General features: G+C 46.0%; 1 protein-coding gene across 1 annotated transcript in view; it reads left to right on the top strand.

The window, feature by feature from the left end:
• LOC146867372 (uncharacterized) overlaps positions 1 to 16936 on the top strand; it is a 48636-nt gene that overhangs the window by 25396 nt on the left and 6304 nt on the right. The window contains exons 3-4 of the mRNA XM_085604606.1: positions 3058 to 3813; positions 9499 to 9582. Of these exons, the coding sequence (XP_085460732.1) occupies positions 3058 to 3813; positions 9499 to 9582 (840 nt within the window). The remainder of the gene's footprint in view (positions 1 to 3057; positions 3814 to 9498; positions 9583 to 16936) is intronic.

The following is a 16936-nucleotide window of genomic DNA, read 5'->3' as shown; positions in this document are numbered from 1 at the left end:
TTGATTGATTGAGCCTCCCCATGCCAGTGGACTGTTTTGTAGGTAATGCCCTTGCGCATACTATCTGGAAGGAAGTGGAGCTCAAAGCACACCTGGAAATGTTAGGGTTGCCTGAGTGAATATTTGCGACCACCAGGTTTGTGAATGCTCAGGATGGGAGGAAACAAAAGCCACAGCCTGGAAGAATGGCCTAGCCAGCTGCAAAGAAAGGGAAGGGCAGAGGGCATGGGAAACCAGCCTCTGAATGCTTCCCAGTTGAGGGGGAAGGGGCACCTGCAGGGGCTGCCCCAGAACCCACTGAGCAGGACTTTGCGCCCCTTGGTAACCTCCCAGAGCTTGCTGGATGGCAAATGGAAGGAGGACCCACCAAGGAGGAATTCTGTAGGGCACAGAGAGAATGTCCAACACTGGAGGGCACGAGGCAACAGACTGAGCCTAAACAGCAGATGATGCTTGTGGAACTCATCATATTTACTGGCAGGACAAACTCTTTTACAGTGAGCCTAAGGCTCGTGTGCATGGGACAATACGGGCCCTAGCGGTCCCTCAAAGCTACAGGGCCTTCCTGCTAAATCTGGCTCATGATATACCTCTGGCAGGACACCTGGACCAAGAAAACACCTTTGTCAAGCTTGCCTTCCACTTTTATTGACAGAGGATCAATACTTTCTCAGGTGCTTTTTGTGGGACTAGTGTGACCTGCCGGGCCAATGGGAAGACAGGACGGAGAGTGAAAGCACCCCCTTTTCACTTGTCTGTCATTGGCACACTTTTGAGAGGGTGGGCATCAACATTGTTGGGCCTATAGATCCCCAGACTGCTTCAGGCACCTCATTCTGGTGGATCATGCCACAAGATACCCAGAGACCATCCCTCTAAGGATTGCAACTACACCTACAGTGGCTAAGGAACTAATGGGGATTTTTACCAGAGTGGGGTTCCCCAACGCAGGTTTTTCTCTCTTAGTGATGAGAAGTCCCTAGAGGTTGGGTAGCTCTCCCAATCTCAGCTGGGGATGACATGTGTTAGACCTGTCAGCCTTAGGGTAGTGTTCCCCCAAACACTTTGCCTGCTTACCTCCTCTTTATGCTGATTCTTTTTGTGGGCCGTAGGACTTTGAGCACTTTACTACTGCTGACCAGTGCTAAACTGTGTGTGCTTTTGACCTAAACATGGTTACATTTGTTATATCAACAATTGGGATATTAAATTTATCTGTCAATCCTTAGTAGAGTACACTACCTGTGCCCAGGGCCTGTAAATTAAATGCTACTGGTGTACTAGTGGGCCTACAGCAACAATTGCGCCACCCACACAGGTAGCCCTTCAAAACTGTCTCAGGCTGCCCCTGCAGAGCCTATGTGTGCAGTATGACTGCCACTTCGGCTTGGCATTTAACACCCTTTGCCAAGCCATAAACTCCCTTCATATTACACATGTCACCCCTAAGGCAGGCCCTTGGTAGCCCATAAGAGAGGATGCTGTGTAAGTAAAATATAGGACATGTACTTCCGTTTAGCATGTCCTGGTAGTGAAAAACACCGACATTCGTTTTTCACTACGTTGAGACCTCTTTCTCTCATAGGTTAACATAGGGAATTCCTTATTACACCTCTAAGCTGTAATTTATGATTGAGAAGGAGTAGCATTTTCATGTTTTATATCTTTGAAATGGTAAAGATAAATCCTTTTTACTGAGAAAGCAGAATTTAACATTACTATTTTTGAAATGCCACTTTTAGAAAGACAACATTTCACCCCTCTTAAAGGTCTGTGTGCCTGCATCATGTACATGTGTGGGGTGGGTGACAGATTGACTTTGTGCATTCCCTCTAGACAGCCATGCACAAAGGAAAGGTAGGTCTGTCTGAGTGCCCATCTGCATCCCAATATCTCATCCAGGGAGGAGCTTACGCTTACACCTGAATAGGCAGTGTCCCGTCTCCACACAAAGGGGTAAAGAGGTTCATTACCCCCCTGATGTGAGTCTGGTGCCAAGGCTTGAAAAAAAACTTCTGTGTACTTCAAAGACCCTTCTTTGAAATCACCCCTACTTCAAAGGCACAGCTGAGTATAACCACTGGGTCTCTAACCCCACCAAATCAGACACGTCTAGACCTGTAAAGAACCTGTGCAAGAAGAACTACTGTGCCGCTATAAAGACTGCCACTCTGCTGGACAGCTGCTCTGGAAGAACTACTTTTTGCAGTGCTGTCTGCTGCATGCTACTCTCTGACCCTGCTGAGGGAGAACTGGACTCTGCCTTGAACCCAGAGAGATCTCAAAAGGCTTGTTGGCTTGCCTCCTTTTGCTTACCCTGACTAGGGTTGTGGTTCCTGCTTGGACAGGGTGCATACCTCTGCCGACCAGAAACGTCAATTTCTACCAATTTCTCATAAAGCGTCAGATTGATTTCACATGCAGTAGGTATATTTGGCAAATAGGCTTGATTGAACTCAGTCACCTATATTGTGGGAGAGCTTAAACATTGATCAAGGATTACCCTCACACCAGGTTTAGGGAAGACCATGGCTTATGTCTCCCTGCCAGCGGACCTTCTGCCGATTGAGCAATCCCAGTCTACCCGGTAGTGATTTCTGCGCTGTGAAGGAAACCATCACTGTGGCACCACACCACACTTCATAACACTGAAGGTGTGCCAAGTGGGAGCTTTGTTTAAACTAGCAGCTGCATCAACTTTTTTGTGTTCGAAAACAAAGTCCCGAATTGTGAGTTTGTTTCATCAGTACAAAAAAAACATTCCCTAATGCGCAGGGAGTTTTCTCCCTGATCCTGGAGACCATTCAAGAAGTTCTCTGTCTATATATGCCAGACACAAGATGACACATTTTTCAATGGACTGTGGGCACTATTACACTAAGCACATATTGTTAATTAGTTGCTGTTCTAAATTCTGCTTACACTAATTTTGCAACGTCTTTACTTCCAGCAGGCAGACAGGGAATTACTTTTTAGATTAGTGATGAAGTTTATGCATATACCTCTATACATATACCGTATGTGTTTAATCACTTTGTTGATGTGTTTTATTTCTAGGATTGCAAGGATTGAGGGGCCTGCAGGGTCCACCAGGTAAAGCAGGACCAATAGGACCATCTGGCTCAATTGGACCAACAGGCCTAAAAGGAGCACAGGGCATGATTGGGCCAAAAGGATCAACTGGTGCTACAGGACCAATAGGACCAGTGGGAAAAACCGGACCAGAGGGACCAGTAGGGCCAAAAGGCTCAGCTGGACCAGCAGGACCAACTGGCGTAATGGGTCCAAAAGGATCAATTGGCCCACCAGGGCCAGCAGGGCCTACAGGAGCTGTGGGACAAAAAGGTTCAACTGGTGCCCCAGGTTCACCTGGACCAGGAGGGCCAGCAGGACCATCAGGCCCAGCAGGGCAAAAAGGTTCATCTGGGTCAATAGGGACAATGGGCCCAAAAGGCTCAATAGGCTCACCGGGACCAGCCGGACCAATTGGAAAAACTGGAGTAGCAGGACCAAAAGGAGAAGCAGGGCTAAGAGGACCAACCGGACCAGCAGGCCAGAAAGGTGCATCAGGATCACCAGGTCCAACAGGAGCTGCAGGTCCCAAAGGCTCAGTAGGAGCAACAGGTGCAGCAGGCCCAAAAGGCTCAGGTGGACCACCAGGGCCCCAAGGGGCAGTGGGACTCAAAGGTTCAACAGGAGCAACAGGACCAACAGGACTAACAGGTCAAAAAGGTGCAAATGGATCACCAGGCCCAAAAGGAGACCAAGGGCCTCTGGGCCAAAAAGGACAGAAGGGAGAGGGTGGAGGTTCTGGTAAGTGGAAGGCATGTTATATTATGTTATTTATATAGCACACAAATCACCGAGAGTATATCAAGGCGCTTGGACAGGTGTGGAAATGTGTAGTCCCCAAGGTGCATATACGAAGAGCCAGGTCTTCAGCTTCTTGCGAGAAGTGAGAAGTAGGCTTGAATGAGTTGAGGAAGGTCATTCCATGTCTTGGGTGCAATGTAGGAGAATGAGCAACCTCCAGTTTTTACTTTTGTTTATGCTGAGAATGTGTGTGAGTGAGAGTAAGGCAAAGCATTGGTGTCTGTTTGGTTGGTGAAAGTATGTGCAGTTTTTCAGGTATTCTGGTCTTTTATTGTGCAGGGATTTGTCTGGGTGAGTGAGACGTTTGAATCGGCTGTTCTTATGAATGGGGAGCCAGTGAAGCTTCTTGAGGTACAGTGTGATGTGGGTGTGGCATGAAAGGTTAAGTATGAGTCTTGCAGTGGTGTTCTGGATGGCCTGGAGTCTGTATAGGAGTTGTTTGGATATTACAGCATAGAGAATATTGCCTTAGTCCAGCCTGCTGGTATTGAGTGCTGGTGTGACGTCCATCTGGTGCTTTGAGGCAACCATTCGTAGATTTTCCCAGCATGCATATGATGTGGAAGCAGGAGGTGCACACTGCGGTGACTTGAGCCATCATGTTGAGTTTGCCTAGGATGATCTCTAGAATTCTTGCGTGGTGTGTGGGTGATGATCCTAGCTCCAAGAGACACCAGGTGGTGTCCCACAGGGAGGTCTTTTAGCCGAAGACCAGTACCTAATGTCTTTTCAGAGTTAAGGTACAGGCAATTGGTTCACATCCAGTCTGCAATTGGTAAAGTTGGTTCTGGCGGTGGTTTTTCTGTCCATCAGGGGGAGGATGAGTTGGGTATCATCGGTGTTGGAGAAGACGGTGATGTCTTGTGATCAGATACTGCTAGCGAGCATTGTCATGTATTTGTGGAAAAGGGTGGGGTGAGGGATGATCCCCGTGGGATTCTGCATCTCAATTTCTTGGTCTCTGATGTGAAGGGTATTAGCCTGATCCTTTGGGTTCTTCCTATGAGGAAGGAACAGATCCGTTTGAGAGAAGATCCTTGTATGCCAATCTCTTGGAGTCTTCTGATGAGGGTGTTATTTGAGACAGTGTCAAGGGCTGGAGAGAGGTTGAGCAGGATGAGGGACGCTGTTTCTCCTTTTTCGGGGATGATTTGAATGTCATTGGTGGCCATGATGAGTGCTGTTTCACTGCTGTAGTTCTTTCTGAATCTTGATTGAGTGTTGTCTAGAAGATGAAGCTCAAGGTGAGTTGTGAGTTGCTTGTTCATGCCCTTCTCAATAACTTTGGCTGTATAGGGAAGCAGGGAGATGGTTCAGAAGTTGCTCAGTTGTTTGGGGTCGTCTGTGGGCTTCTTGAAGAGAATGTTGATTTCTGCGAGTTTCCATTTCCGGGAAAGTGGCGGACGTGGCAGAGGCACTGATGATGTGAGTAAGGGTAGTGTTGATTGGAGATGTTCCCAGGTAGTAGTGGTTGTTGGGGCATGGCTTCTTTGGGGCCCCTCAGTGGATGGTCCTTTTGATTGTAGCTGTGTCGTTTCTGGTGAGGGTTGTCCATTTGTTCAGGTAGCCATCATGATTGCTGGTGGGTAGGTCAGCAACAAGTTATCTGGGGCTGGGTTGTGCGAAAATGCTGTTAATGTTAGCAATTTTGCTGTGGAAGAAGTTGGATAAGCTGTTGCAGAATTGTTGAGAGGTAGCAATGTTGATGACAGTGGCTGTGATTGAGGTGAAATCTTTAACGATCGAGAGCTCATTGCCACGGTTGGAGCCTCCTTCGATGCGGTCCACTAGTGCTTTTTCTTGGTGTCACTTATTTTCTGGTAATAGAGTCCGAGGTATTTGCAGTGCTGTTTTTGTGTCTCAGAGGTCTTCTGTGTACCAACTGGCCTACCTGTATGATCTACCATGCTGTTTGGTTTGATGGGTGTGAGGGAGTCTGCACAGAGCGGTGGGGCAGTGGGGCCGGCTGGGGTGATTTTGAAAGATGACCATAAGGGAAAATTAAATAAATAATTAATTTTTCCTCATGGTCGTCACTCGAAACCCCCCCCAGCCAAGCCCACCGCTCTTATCTGCAGCGGCCGCATCTGGTCCTGTGGTGTGCGTTGGTACTGGGATGAGTTGGGTGAGTCCGACGTTGCTCAAACTTTTTAGGAGTGCTTTGGAGCCAGGGTCATTTAAGTCTTCCAGGTGAAAGTTTAGGTCATCTAGGAGAATGTAGGCTCTGAAGTCGATAGTGAGTGGAGCGATGAAGTTGGCGATGAGGTTTGTAAAGGTGGCTTGTAGTCCGGGTGGTCAGTAGGTGAGGGTTCCGTTCAGGATGAAGTTTTCTGAGATTTGTAGCTTGAAATGCAAATGTTCAAATAATAGGGCGCCTTTCTCTGTGGCTGTTGTGCATTTGATGGATTCCTTAGAGATGATAGGCAGTCTTCCTCCTGGCTGGTAAAGGCAGCCCTGTTGAGTAGTCTTGTGACCCCATGAGATTGCAGTGGTGATGTCAGGAGCCGATGAGGCATTGAACCAGGTCTCTGTGATAAAGAAGATGTTGGGTGCACCACTACTGAACTGGTCCCATATTTCAGTTGTGTCTTTGCTGACCAATCGTGTGCTGATAAGCATGCGCGCGAGTGGGTGTTTATGTGTTTGTTTGCTGTGGCATGTGGTGTAGGGTGCTGGTACAGGCATTTATGGTGCTTGTGTGGCATGTGTTTGGAGGGTGTATTGAGGGCATTGTTAACATCTGCGTGGGGGTGTGGCTGCTGGAGAACCAGCAGTGGGTTCAGGTGAAAGCTTCTACCATGGTGTTAGGTATGGCAGCATCTGGAGGAACAGTTTCCGGGATCCAGGGACCTAAGGAGTGCTGCGGAGTATTGCTGGGGGGTGATTGGTCCAGGGTTCCCAACACTGGTGCAGACCAGGCATTAAGGGGCACAGATGGGCTTGCCTTTGGCATACCAGCAGTGCGCCCCCTACGCGTACTAGTTGCAGCTGTCATTAATTAGGTCCTAGGGGAGGAGTGCAGGGTGCTGTGATATCATTTTGTGTGCTGAGGGGTGATGGGAAATGAAGTCCTCTTGCTTGGCTTCTTTTAAAGACGATTTTGGTGGGAAAACCAGACATGGCATGTGGTTTGGTCAAATAACATATTCAAAGGTGGCAAACATTTCATAAACACAATTGTGTTTTGGTGGGATGGGGTTCCCAGGTGTGGTTGTGATTACTGAAGGTAGGTGCTTAGTAAGATGGATGTGATTTAGTAGGCTCAGGTCCAGTAATGGTTACATTTTGGTAAAGGAGAAAGATTCTGTGGAGTTTTTTTTAAAACCCCCAAGAAGGTGTTGGTTTATTTAAAGACTATACGCAGACACTGTGAAATTGCAAGAGTGGGTCTGTTTCAGTGGCAGACACATCACAAAGTTGAGGTGATTGGATACACAGAACAATAGAAATATTCATGTTTCAGTTACAAAAATTGTCCATGTATGGCTGTATTTCAAAGGGAGATGAGGCAAGTGTGTTTCGGCTGCCGAAGATATATAGCGCTGGGTCTGATTCAGTGGGCCATGATTGATAGTGTTAATTGTAGTTTGGTAGAACATAAATGAATTTGATGGTTACATTTGAGTTAAAAGTAGACCCCCTGGAAGTGTCTTGTTTTGAAAAGACAAGTTCTTAAAAATGGCATATTGCTCTTGTGTAATAAAACCATTCGAATATGTTGTTTGGTGGGAGAAAACTTTAGGAACAGGTCAATTTCAGTAGGAAAATACCTGTTGATCATACATGAAGAAAATGTCAGGGTTGACACTCAAGTCTAACAAGCAAGCCATTATTTTCCTTCAAATAATTTACAATGAAACATGCATGTCCTGTCATTAGCTTTGCAGAATATGGGAAAGTTTTATAGGGTGGTGGATGGTCCATTTCTCCTACAGGGCAGAGGTAACAGACGCCAAATTTAGAAATGATTGCAATCAGGCGGTCATTCCTTTAAACATTGTTAAGAACCGCCATCATCGGAGTTCCTTTCTATGCCTTTTGTGGTTTGCAGTTTGCATCAACATGATGGAGCCCTTCACCAAAATGTTTTCTTTTTTCTTTTTAAAAAGAATATCCTGTAGCAGGATTTTCTTTTTGAAAAAAAAGGCTTCCCTAGCCATGGGAGTCTTTTGCCATTGCAAGGGGAGCATTTAGCAGTTCTCACAGCCTCTTATTGCCATTGTTTCCTGGCGATGTCAGGCAATGAAAACTGACTTCTAATTCCGCCCATTTAAATTAGGTTGGCAGAATGAGTTCTGATTCTAATTACCCTTACTCCTCAGGGCTGTAGGGGTATAATCACAGCAGACATGGAGAAGTCTCTGCCGTGATTAAACCAAAGGTCCACCAGCATCTAAATTCCATAGACGGATCATTATGTTGGCAGTAAGCATACTCCATCGCTGCTGCAACAGATTATGCTTACTGCAAACATAAAGTAACACGTTACATGGCTTTGCTTATGCATGTCAAGGTCGACACTTTTACGTTTTTTGAACAGGTAAAATTCAAGTTTGTATTTGCATCCTAGTTATTTTGGTCCTGTATTCCTTATGAACGGCTCAGAATTTTTGGAACAATATTAATACGAAAGACATTGAGTGTTCCCTCTCCAATAGGGTGCCTTAGGGTTGAGTCTTCGCTCTGAATTGATGTCATATCATTACCATTATTGGGCTTTCCCATATTGGGATTTTTAAAGGCTAGCTATGTAATGTTTTTGTCAAGTTGAATTCAGATTTTTCTAGGGTTCTCAAAATTTTCTTTTAGTTGTATTGTTTTTGGGTACCTTCCCAAGGACATTTTCGTGTACAAGCATCATGATTAAAACCTGCAGCTTTCCTTAAGTGGAAGCTCGTGGAGAACTTTTAGGTGGAGTAGTTCTTGTTTTTTTCACATTGTTTATTTATTTTGGCTACTCTGGTTTGAAGTGTCTGAGATTCCTATTTTATTGTGATGCAGTGATAATGATATCATAAAGAGTTCACAGGCAAAAAACATTTTGCATTGCTGACAATGCAGTTTCAACTGGATGCCCCCGCAGTTAAACACTACACAATGGCCCTCATTACAAATGAAGGGCTAAATTCTGTTTCCTGTACAAACAAGAGTTTTCACACCCTTCAGACTTCCCCAGATAGAGTCGGCAAGTCAAACTTTGCAAAATGTATTATGAGAGAAGGCCGGTATAAAGAAAAACCATGCAGAATGTGTTGTGTTAAAATTTCATGTTGTAAAATCAGAATCCGGCGTATTTACTATGCCTGGTAAATACTTCATTCAAAGATATTTGCATTTACCACTTGTGGTAAATACCCCAGCTTATTCTGCACCACTTGTAATGAGGGCCTATGTCAACAACTTGTCAAACAAACTTTAGAACTCTTCACATGAATAGATGATAACATTTTTAATGTTTACTGTCTTGTGATCAAAGCCCTAGACATGGATCAAAACTGATTTCATTAAATCACTTAATTTAATGTGTTGTATGGAGTTGAACTATAAACGAACTGTCTAAATATTCAGGAAGCACAGGTTACTGAAGGAATTGCCAGATTTTTCAACCTATCTTTCTTTACTTAGAACTTGACCTTCTGAAACGACAGGTCACTGCTTTGGACACACAACTGAAGGCATTGCAGTCTGCTGCGGCCAAACAGAGAAAAGGTACATTGCACTCTTCCCTCTGAATGTATGCCACATTTATTTGATTGTCAATGCTACTGTATAAAAGACGTCAGATGAGATGGTCCTAGAAGTCCATGTTTACTCTATGTCCAGTACAGTCACCTTTGTGGTAGTCCAGATTCCAACTGTTTCGTAGCACGGCATGCTTGCATACAGCCATCAAGAGGAAAAAAGGAAGATCTAACAAGCCTTGTTTTATACTCCTGGAATTTTAGAGGTTATTTGCTTGAGGTGCTAGTACTATTTGAGAAGAAGCGAATGGTTTTTGCTGTTTTACTCTACCGTTTCCCTGATAGAGAATATTAAATATAATATTTCAGGGTAATAATAATAATTTCTTTCTTTATTCAGATGAAACACACATCCATAAAATAGACAATTATACAATCATAGAGTATACAAATCATAACATACAGATAAAATAGCGCATCGTTATAAAAACAGAGCGAAACAAGCTAGTAAAACCTCGAAGATCTGCAGTCAATGGACCAGCAATAACTTCATAAATACAAAACGATGGGAGGCCAATCAATCCTGGATAGCCTGGATCTATAAGCTGCCCGCAAAAAGTTTAATACTGCGTGAAGGGTATAGGAGTTTGGTAACAGCTGCGAGTGCAAAAGTGCCACTTTTGCCTGCCTAAACTTCAGACTCTTTAATAAAGACAGGAGATATCGCTATTTTTGACACTGAACACAGTTTACACAATAAAACAAAGTGAAGTGTGTCCTGTGGGGATCTAAGATCACAGCCAGAGGGGCCTCTTTGGGTTAGAGGGAGAAATGCAGCCGGAGATTCTAAAAGATGATGCAATTGATTAAATCTAAAACGTGTGATTAAAAATCTGTCATGGGCACTAGAAAGTGCAAAAAGATATGGCTCCATACCCAATACGGACTTTAGGATTACATAGGCCCTCACAGAGGGTTTGCCAAGCTCCATAATTTCACGCTGGTCAATAGCAAATTTAAAATATAGATCTTTTGTTATAATTATATCCCTAGGGCTCAAAGTGTTGTGTGTGAAAAAAAAGTCTTGTCTCCCTATGGCCTTGATGGATTCCTTTATATACAGTAGCTAAGGGATTTTGTTACCATATTCCAAGGCCATACAATCTGCTAAAATTAGGCAGTTTCAACCCTTAACTTAGCATATCCATATCTTTATCCAGCAAAGTAGGAGTATTAATAGTTACTTGGTCCATCAAATACTCAACTCCTAATTCTTTGTGCACAGACCAAGCTGACGTTGCTTGAGGAACTTGCAGGAGCCGGCACAAAAACGTATTTTGCGCCACCTGAAACCTATAGATAGGGACGTACCCCCAGACCTCACTACCATATAACACTTTCGCAATGGCCTTAGATTTGTACAAGTTTATAATGACCTCCGGGGCCCATGTGCCCAGTCCACTAGCAAAATTGAAGATGGCCCCCAAGGCTTTATTCAACTCACTGAATTTCACATCTAAAAAGGCTCTTCACTGCAATCAGTCATCAAATAACACACCTTGCTAAGAAAAGAACGGGACCCTAGTGAACAAATGGGGGCCCGCATTAAAGCTTCAAATGGGGCCCCGACGGCCGGCAAGTAGCACATACGAATTAGCATAATTAACAGACAGATTCAGTCTGTCCATAAAAGAAACAAAGCCATCTATTGCAATCTGTAGGCCATGGGCCGTGTGGGCCATAAGGACAACGTCGTCGGCGTGCAGTAAAACTGGGAGGGCTCTCCACTCTAGTGGAATCAGACTGGGGTAATAGTAAGGCTGCCTCCAGGCCATTAATATAGACCGAAAATTAAAATGGAGGTAAAATACAGCCTTGGCGCACCCCCCTAGTACACATCAAATGATTAGTAAGTGCCCCCGCCTGTGTGTATCGCACTGCCACTGTCATCTGGGCATGGAGTGTTAAAAGCAAATTGACAATCCGGGGGTCCACTCCCAAGGAAATCATAATGTCCCACAACTTGAACCTATCAACTTGATCAAACACGGACGTAAGGTCCATGAAGGCTAAATACAAAACGCCTGGCTGTGTCAGTGTGTATTTAGCTGACAGGAGATAAAGATTGAGACATTGATCGGTGGTTGACATGCCTTCAGACAAACCAAATTGAATGTCCGATAAAATCTGGTTGTCTGTGCCCCACAGGGACAGCCTGGCTAGAAGGACCCGGACCAGAACTTTGAGAACAGTGTCGATAAGGGAGATCGGGCAATATGATTGCGGATCATCCTTGTCCTCTTTTTCATAAATTGGGATTATTGTAGCGGTAGACCAGGAGGGCAACATCCCCTTTACGGCTGCCGCATTTAAATTTAAAACTCGAGTTTAAAGTGGGGGCGAAGACCTTAATATTATCACGAAAGACATCTTGAACGTACCTCTTCCAAAGAGAAACTAATGAGGGTTAAATTTAAACTAAAGGGTATGTCTAACCATGGGTCCACCGGAGAGCCTGCAGTATAGACCTGTTCAAAATGTAAAACCCACTGATCTGTTGGAATATGATGGCACACGGTCGATCTAGCTGGTTCAGCAAAGCAAAGATTGTTAATGATCTTCCAGAATAATGTTGAGTCTCTCAGCTCCCCCGCTTTAGATAGATCCTCCCAGGCCTGCAACTGCATCAGTTGCCTACGCACTGTCACTGCTTCCTTATAATGATGTCGGCACTGAGTCACACTGTCTTTTTACCGGGGGCCCTGCTTCAAGGCTACCTTTAACCTCCTCAGAGCGTGCGAGCACTTGCGGTCAAACCACGAGTGAGAGGCCTGGGCATTCCTCACTGTCTGTGTAGATAAATGACCATACACTACCTGTGCAATAGAAGTAAAAGAACTTAATATATATTTGCTCGGGGAGTAAGGGTCTAGACAACAGCCTAGCTTGGGCTGACAGGTGGAGAAAAGGTTATAGTCAAAAACCGTACCATCTATGCTTGACCAGCGAAGGTGCCTACCCTGGTCTGTGGAAATTAAGAGTGCCTGGGAGTACCGAGGCCCCATTTATGGTTACCCACTCCCCTCTGTGTAAGTGTCAGGGGTTTATGGTCACTAAATGGATTGTTTTCTATATTAAACGAGCCCAGGCCAATGCCCATGGAGGCAGACACAAATATAAAATCTATAATGGTAGCAGGGCCCCAACCTTTATAGGACAGGGCAAATGGGAAATTGGTTCAATGTACCAGTTGTCTAACGTTTGTACATGATTTTGAGCAAGTAAAAGATTATTCAACTCATCCCCTTCCATAGTACGCTCCATGTGCAAATCTTCTGTAAATGGGCAAGGCTGTGTGACAGAGACAATCTTTACGAAAGATGAGCACAGATGACAATTAAAATCTCCCACTAAAATAATGTTTGTGTGCCCCATGCCCTCTCCCTCTAGGGAATCCAGGGCCAGATTTAGAGCATCAAAAGTGGAAGGTCAGCCCTTACCCTTCTTCAAGTTATAAAAGTTGATTATGGCAAGTCAGGGCTCTCTACCCAAACGCAATTTAATACCCTGTAGCGCCTGAAAATCCCACTTTATGGCCTGCCACTCCTTGCATAAGTCTAATGCCACAAATGTGATTAGCTCTACCCATGTTGTAGTCTTGTGCAGGACAAGAAAAGGACTTGTACCCTTCCTGGAAGAAGTTGTTATTAGTCTCCCAGGTTTCCTGCAAACATATAATTTTATATGATCTAATGTAAAAAAGCCATCTATCGTCAGAGACCTTGGCAGACAAACCAGCCATATTCCAGGAGACAAGCATAAGTTCCCCTCCCGGATTGTGGCTAGTACCTCCTGGGTGGACTACATGGAGAGAAGGCGTATAAAGCCTAACCTGAGACTCAGGGATTTGAACTGAACACAAGTGGAACCCCAACAACCTCCAGACACTGACGCACAGGACCAGGGTGATGGTGCTGCTGAACCTGACAGGCCTTGGAATCACGTAGTCAGTCCGGATCATCCAAATCCTCTAGGGGAGTGTACACATTTGTAAAATGCAATTGGCAGCCCATACCTCCATCAATACGCCCGCCCCCTGTGCACAATTCCTTATCCGAGTTACACATAGAGGGCCTATAAAAGAAACCCAACGGAAGTAATGTAATGCAAGAGTCTACGGAAAACTATTTGGATGCCCCAAAGAGGATTTTTTGTGCTAACTCACGGTGGCGTAAAGAGGTGATGATGCAATCTCCATTGTGTATTTTACTTGAGGCGACTGTCCAAGCCACCCGCCCCACCATCAAAATGTCATGATAGTCCATAATGGAGAACCTTGAATGCTGCACTAGCCAATGAGCGGCTCTATTAATCAATTGTGTGGTAGTTTCCTCTTTGTGGGCAGCCAAACCTGATACCCCCGACAGGACCACAGTATAAGGAGCACATGCCAGGGAAGGTCAATTACTTGTAGCTGTGAAACCATGGGCGGTTGCAGCCCTGGATGGGGGTATCCACCCCATCTGATGCCTACGTAGTATGGGTAACAAAGGGTGTCCCATCTCCCTTTAAGCGTGAACTAATAGACCCTTGTGCTACTGGCTGAGGCGGCACGTCCTTAGGCACATTAATATGCAGGATAACATTGCTACTCTGGGGATTATCAAAAGGTGTAATGTCAGATAATGGGGGCGCACTAGCGAATGGACTGGAGGGGTTTGGCCAAAGAAGCTAATACAGCGTCCAACTTGCATGTCAAACCCCTAGATGCCGACTCCAGCTTATCCAGTCTGGTCAGAATTGGTCGCCTTAATTTTGTATAGCACTGAGGCTATCTGGTTCAGCAGTTCCTCCGCATTGGGCCCGGATACCTCGCTCGCCTGTTCCTGTCGAGAAACTGGAGGGGGGTCCTTTGCTCTCTTAGCCTTCCTCTGCTGTTTTGGAGCTAGGGGACTCACCACATCAGCAAGAGGTGTAGGCTGAATAGAAAAGGGCGCGGGCCGAGGTGGCTGAAGACTCACGAGGAGATTGCTCGTCTGAATCCACATTTGAGGGCGGAGGGAATGGGGCTGAGGATGGAATGACCAAGGGGGCCTTGACAGTCAGTGGTGGTGTAGAAGTAAGACACAGTCCCAAGCTTCCCATATCGACTGAAAACCGCCTCTCAGCCCGATCTATCTCCTTATTAATTGCTCCCTCAGCTTTTGCAAGGAATGTGTCAATAGTAAGACTCATTGCCCCGAGGGGGTCACAGTCTTAGCCTTCCTTTTTCTCATTTCGCTATATCAGTCAATGGCCCTGAGAATAGGGCCCTACTGCCCGAAATGATGGAAAAAGGGACCACCAAACAATTGACAAAATCTACGCCTCCTTTCCCCCCCTGGCCACCTCCGTTCCAGCCTCGACTAACACAGTCTTGGCACACCCTACCTTACAGACTCCCACTACACTAGCTCACTTCCCCCCCCTAGATCTGGCATCTCTGGAAACTGTAGCCCGGAAAGTCAAATCTGGCTCCCCCAACGACCCAGCCCCACCAGACATTATAATGTCGGCATCTCAGGTCACCCTACCCATCATAATGGACCTCCTGAATGCCTCTATCTCCTCCGGCATGGTCCCTCCTGGATGGAAACGGGCCATGGTTAAAGCACTGCTGAAGAAACCCAGTTTGGACCCATTAGACTTCAGCAACTATCGGCCAATCTCCCTGCTTCCCTGGCTGAGCAAGGTGTTGGAGAAATACATCAACAGCCTTCTGGTCACCTTCCTAGAAAACAACCAACTGCTAGACCCCACCCAGACAGGCTTCCGACCCAAGCACGGAACCGAGACCGCCCTCCTCAAGGTCACCGAGGAATCTAGAAAAATCTTGGACCAAGGAGGATCAGTGGCAGTGATCCTCCTTGACCTCAGCGCGGCCTTTGACACGGTCAGCCATGACATCCTGCTGAACCGTCTGTCTAATGTTGGCGTCAAGCACCAGGCTTGGCTATGGTTCGAGTCCTTCCTGAAAGACAGATCCTTTCAGGTATTCGACGGTGAATCAGTATCTACCAGCAGACCTTTAAGGTGCGGGGTCCCACAAGGCTCCTCTTTAAGCCCGGCGCTATTTAACATTTATATGAGGCCACTGGCTGAGGTTGTTCGTCCGTATGGAGTTAAGATCATCTCCTATGCGGACGACACCCAGCTGGTGGTCTCACTGGCACATGAGGCCAACATTCCCATGAGCGGGGGACTCTGTAAATGCCTTGAGGAAGTAAAAAGCTGGATGTCTTCCTCATCACTCAAGCTAAACGGGGACAAGACGGAGCTGATGCTTCTAGGTCCCGCGAATCCTAGCTCCTTCAATTCCCTGTGGCCACCCTGTCTGGGCACCCCCCCAACACCCAAGGACAACATCAGGAGTCTTGGGGTGTGGCTCGATAAATCCCTGTCATTCGACACACAAGCTACCAAACTTTCCGCCACCTGTTTTGGCCTTCTTAAAATGCTCAAAAAAATTCTTCATCTTTTACCCATGGAGGCAAAACAAGTGGCCATCCAGGGTCTGATCCAGTCCCGCCTGGACTTCAATAACGTCCTATACCTCGCTGCACCAGACTATACACTGCGGAGACTTCAAACAGTGCAGAACTGTGCAGCTCGGACACTGCTCCAGCTCCCACACCGATAATCCGTCAGAGCTAGTCTGACCAGTCTACACTGGCTGCCAGTCCGCCAAAGAATCCACTTCAAAGCCTTGTGTATTGCCCACCTGGCTTTCTGGGACAAAGGCCCAATCATCACCCGCGACCTAATCTCTCACTACCATCCAAGCAGAAACCTACGGTCAAACCGGACTTTTCTGGCCACCGCACCCAGAATAAAAAGAGCCAGAGTAGGCGGTAGGACCTTCACCCATAACGCTTCCAAGCTATGGAACGCCCTTCCTCTTCATCTGAGAGCCAATTCTAATCTTACCTCATTCCGGAAACAGCTCAAGACTCTTCTTTTCAACTCCCCACAATAATTCTGGTAACTATCCCCGCCTCTACCTATACATCTGTCGGTCCCTCAGCGCTTGGACGCCCCCGGGCATCAATCGCGCTTAATAAATCCACATACAAAAATACAAATACATACGTTGGTTCGCTCTAATATAGCTCAGGACCCCCAGGTGTGTTGCCCCATGTCAAAAATAAGTCCTAATTAACTTCTGATCTGCTTCAGACCCTCAAATGTGGCAGTATAAGAGTCCAAGCACTGGTCAAGTGACCTACTGCAGAAAGATACAGGTGAAACCAGGCTTAGCAAAACACACACTGCAGAGGTGTTGTGAAACAATTTCCCACCGTTTGACAATTGACCCCCCTGCTGTAATAATAGCTACAGAAAGT

This window comes from Triturus cristatus, chromosome 1_2, assembly GCF_964204655.1.
Source record: "Triturus cristatus chromosome 1_2, aTriCri1.1, whole genome shotgun sequence".
Lineage (NCBI taxonomy): Eukaryota > Metazoa > Chordata > Amphibia > Caudata > Salamandridae > Triturus > Triturus cristatus.
The sequence above is the reverse complement of the archived record's forward strand: the minus strand, read 5'-3'. Positions and strand labels throughout refer to the sequence as shown.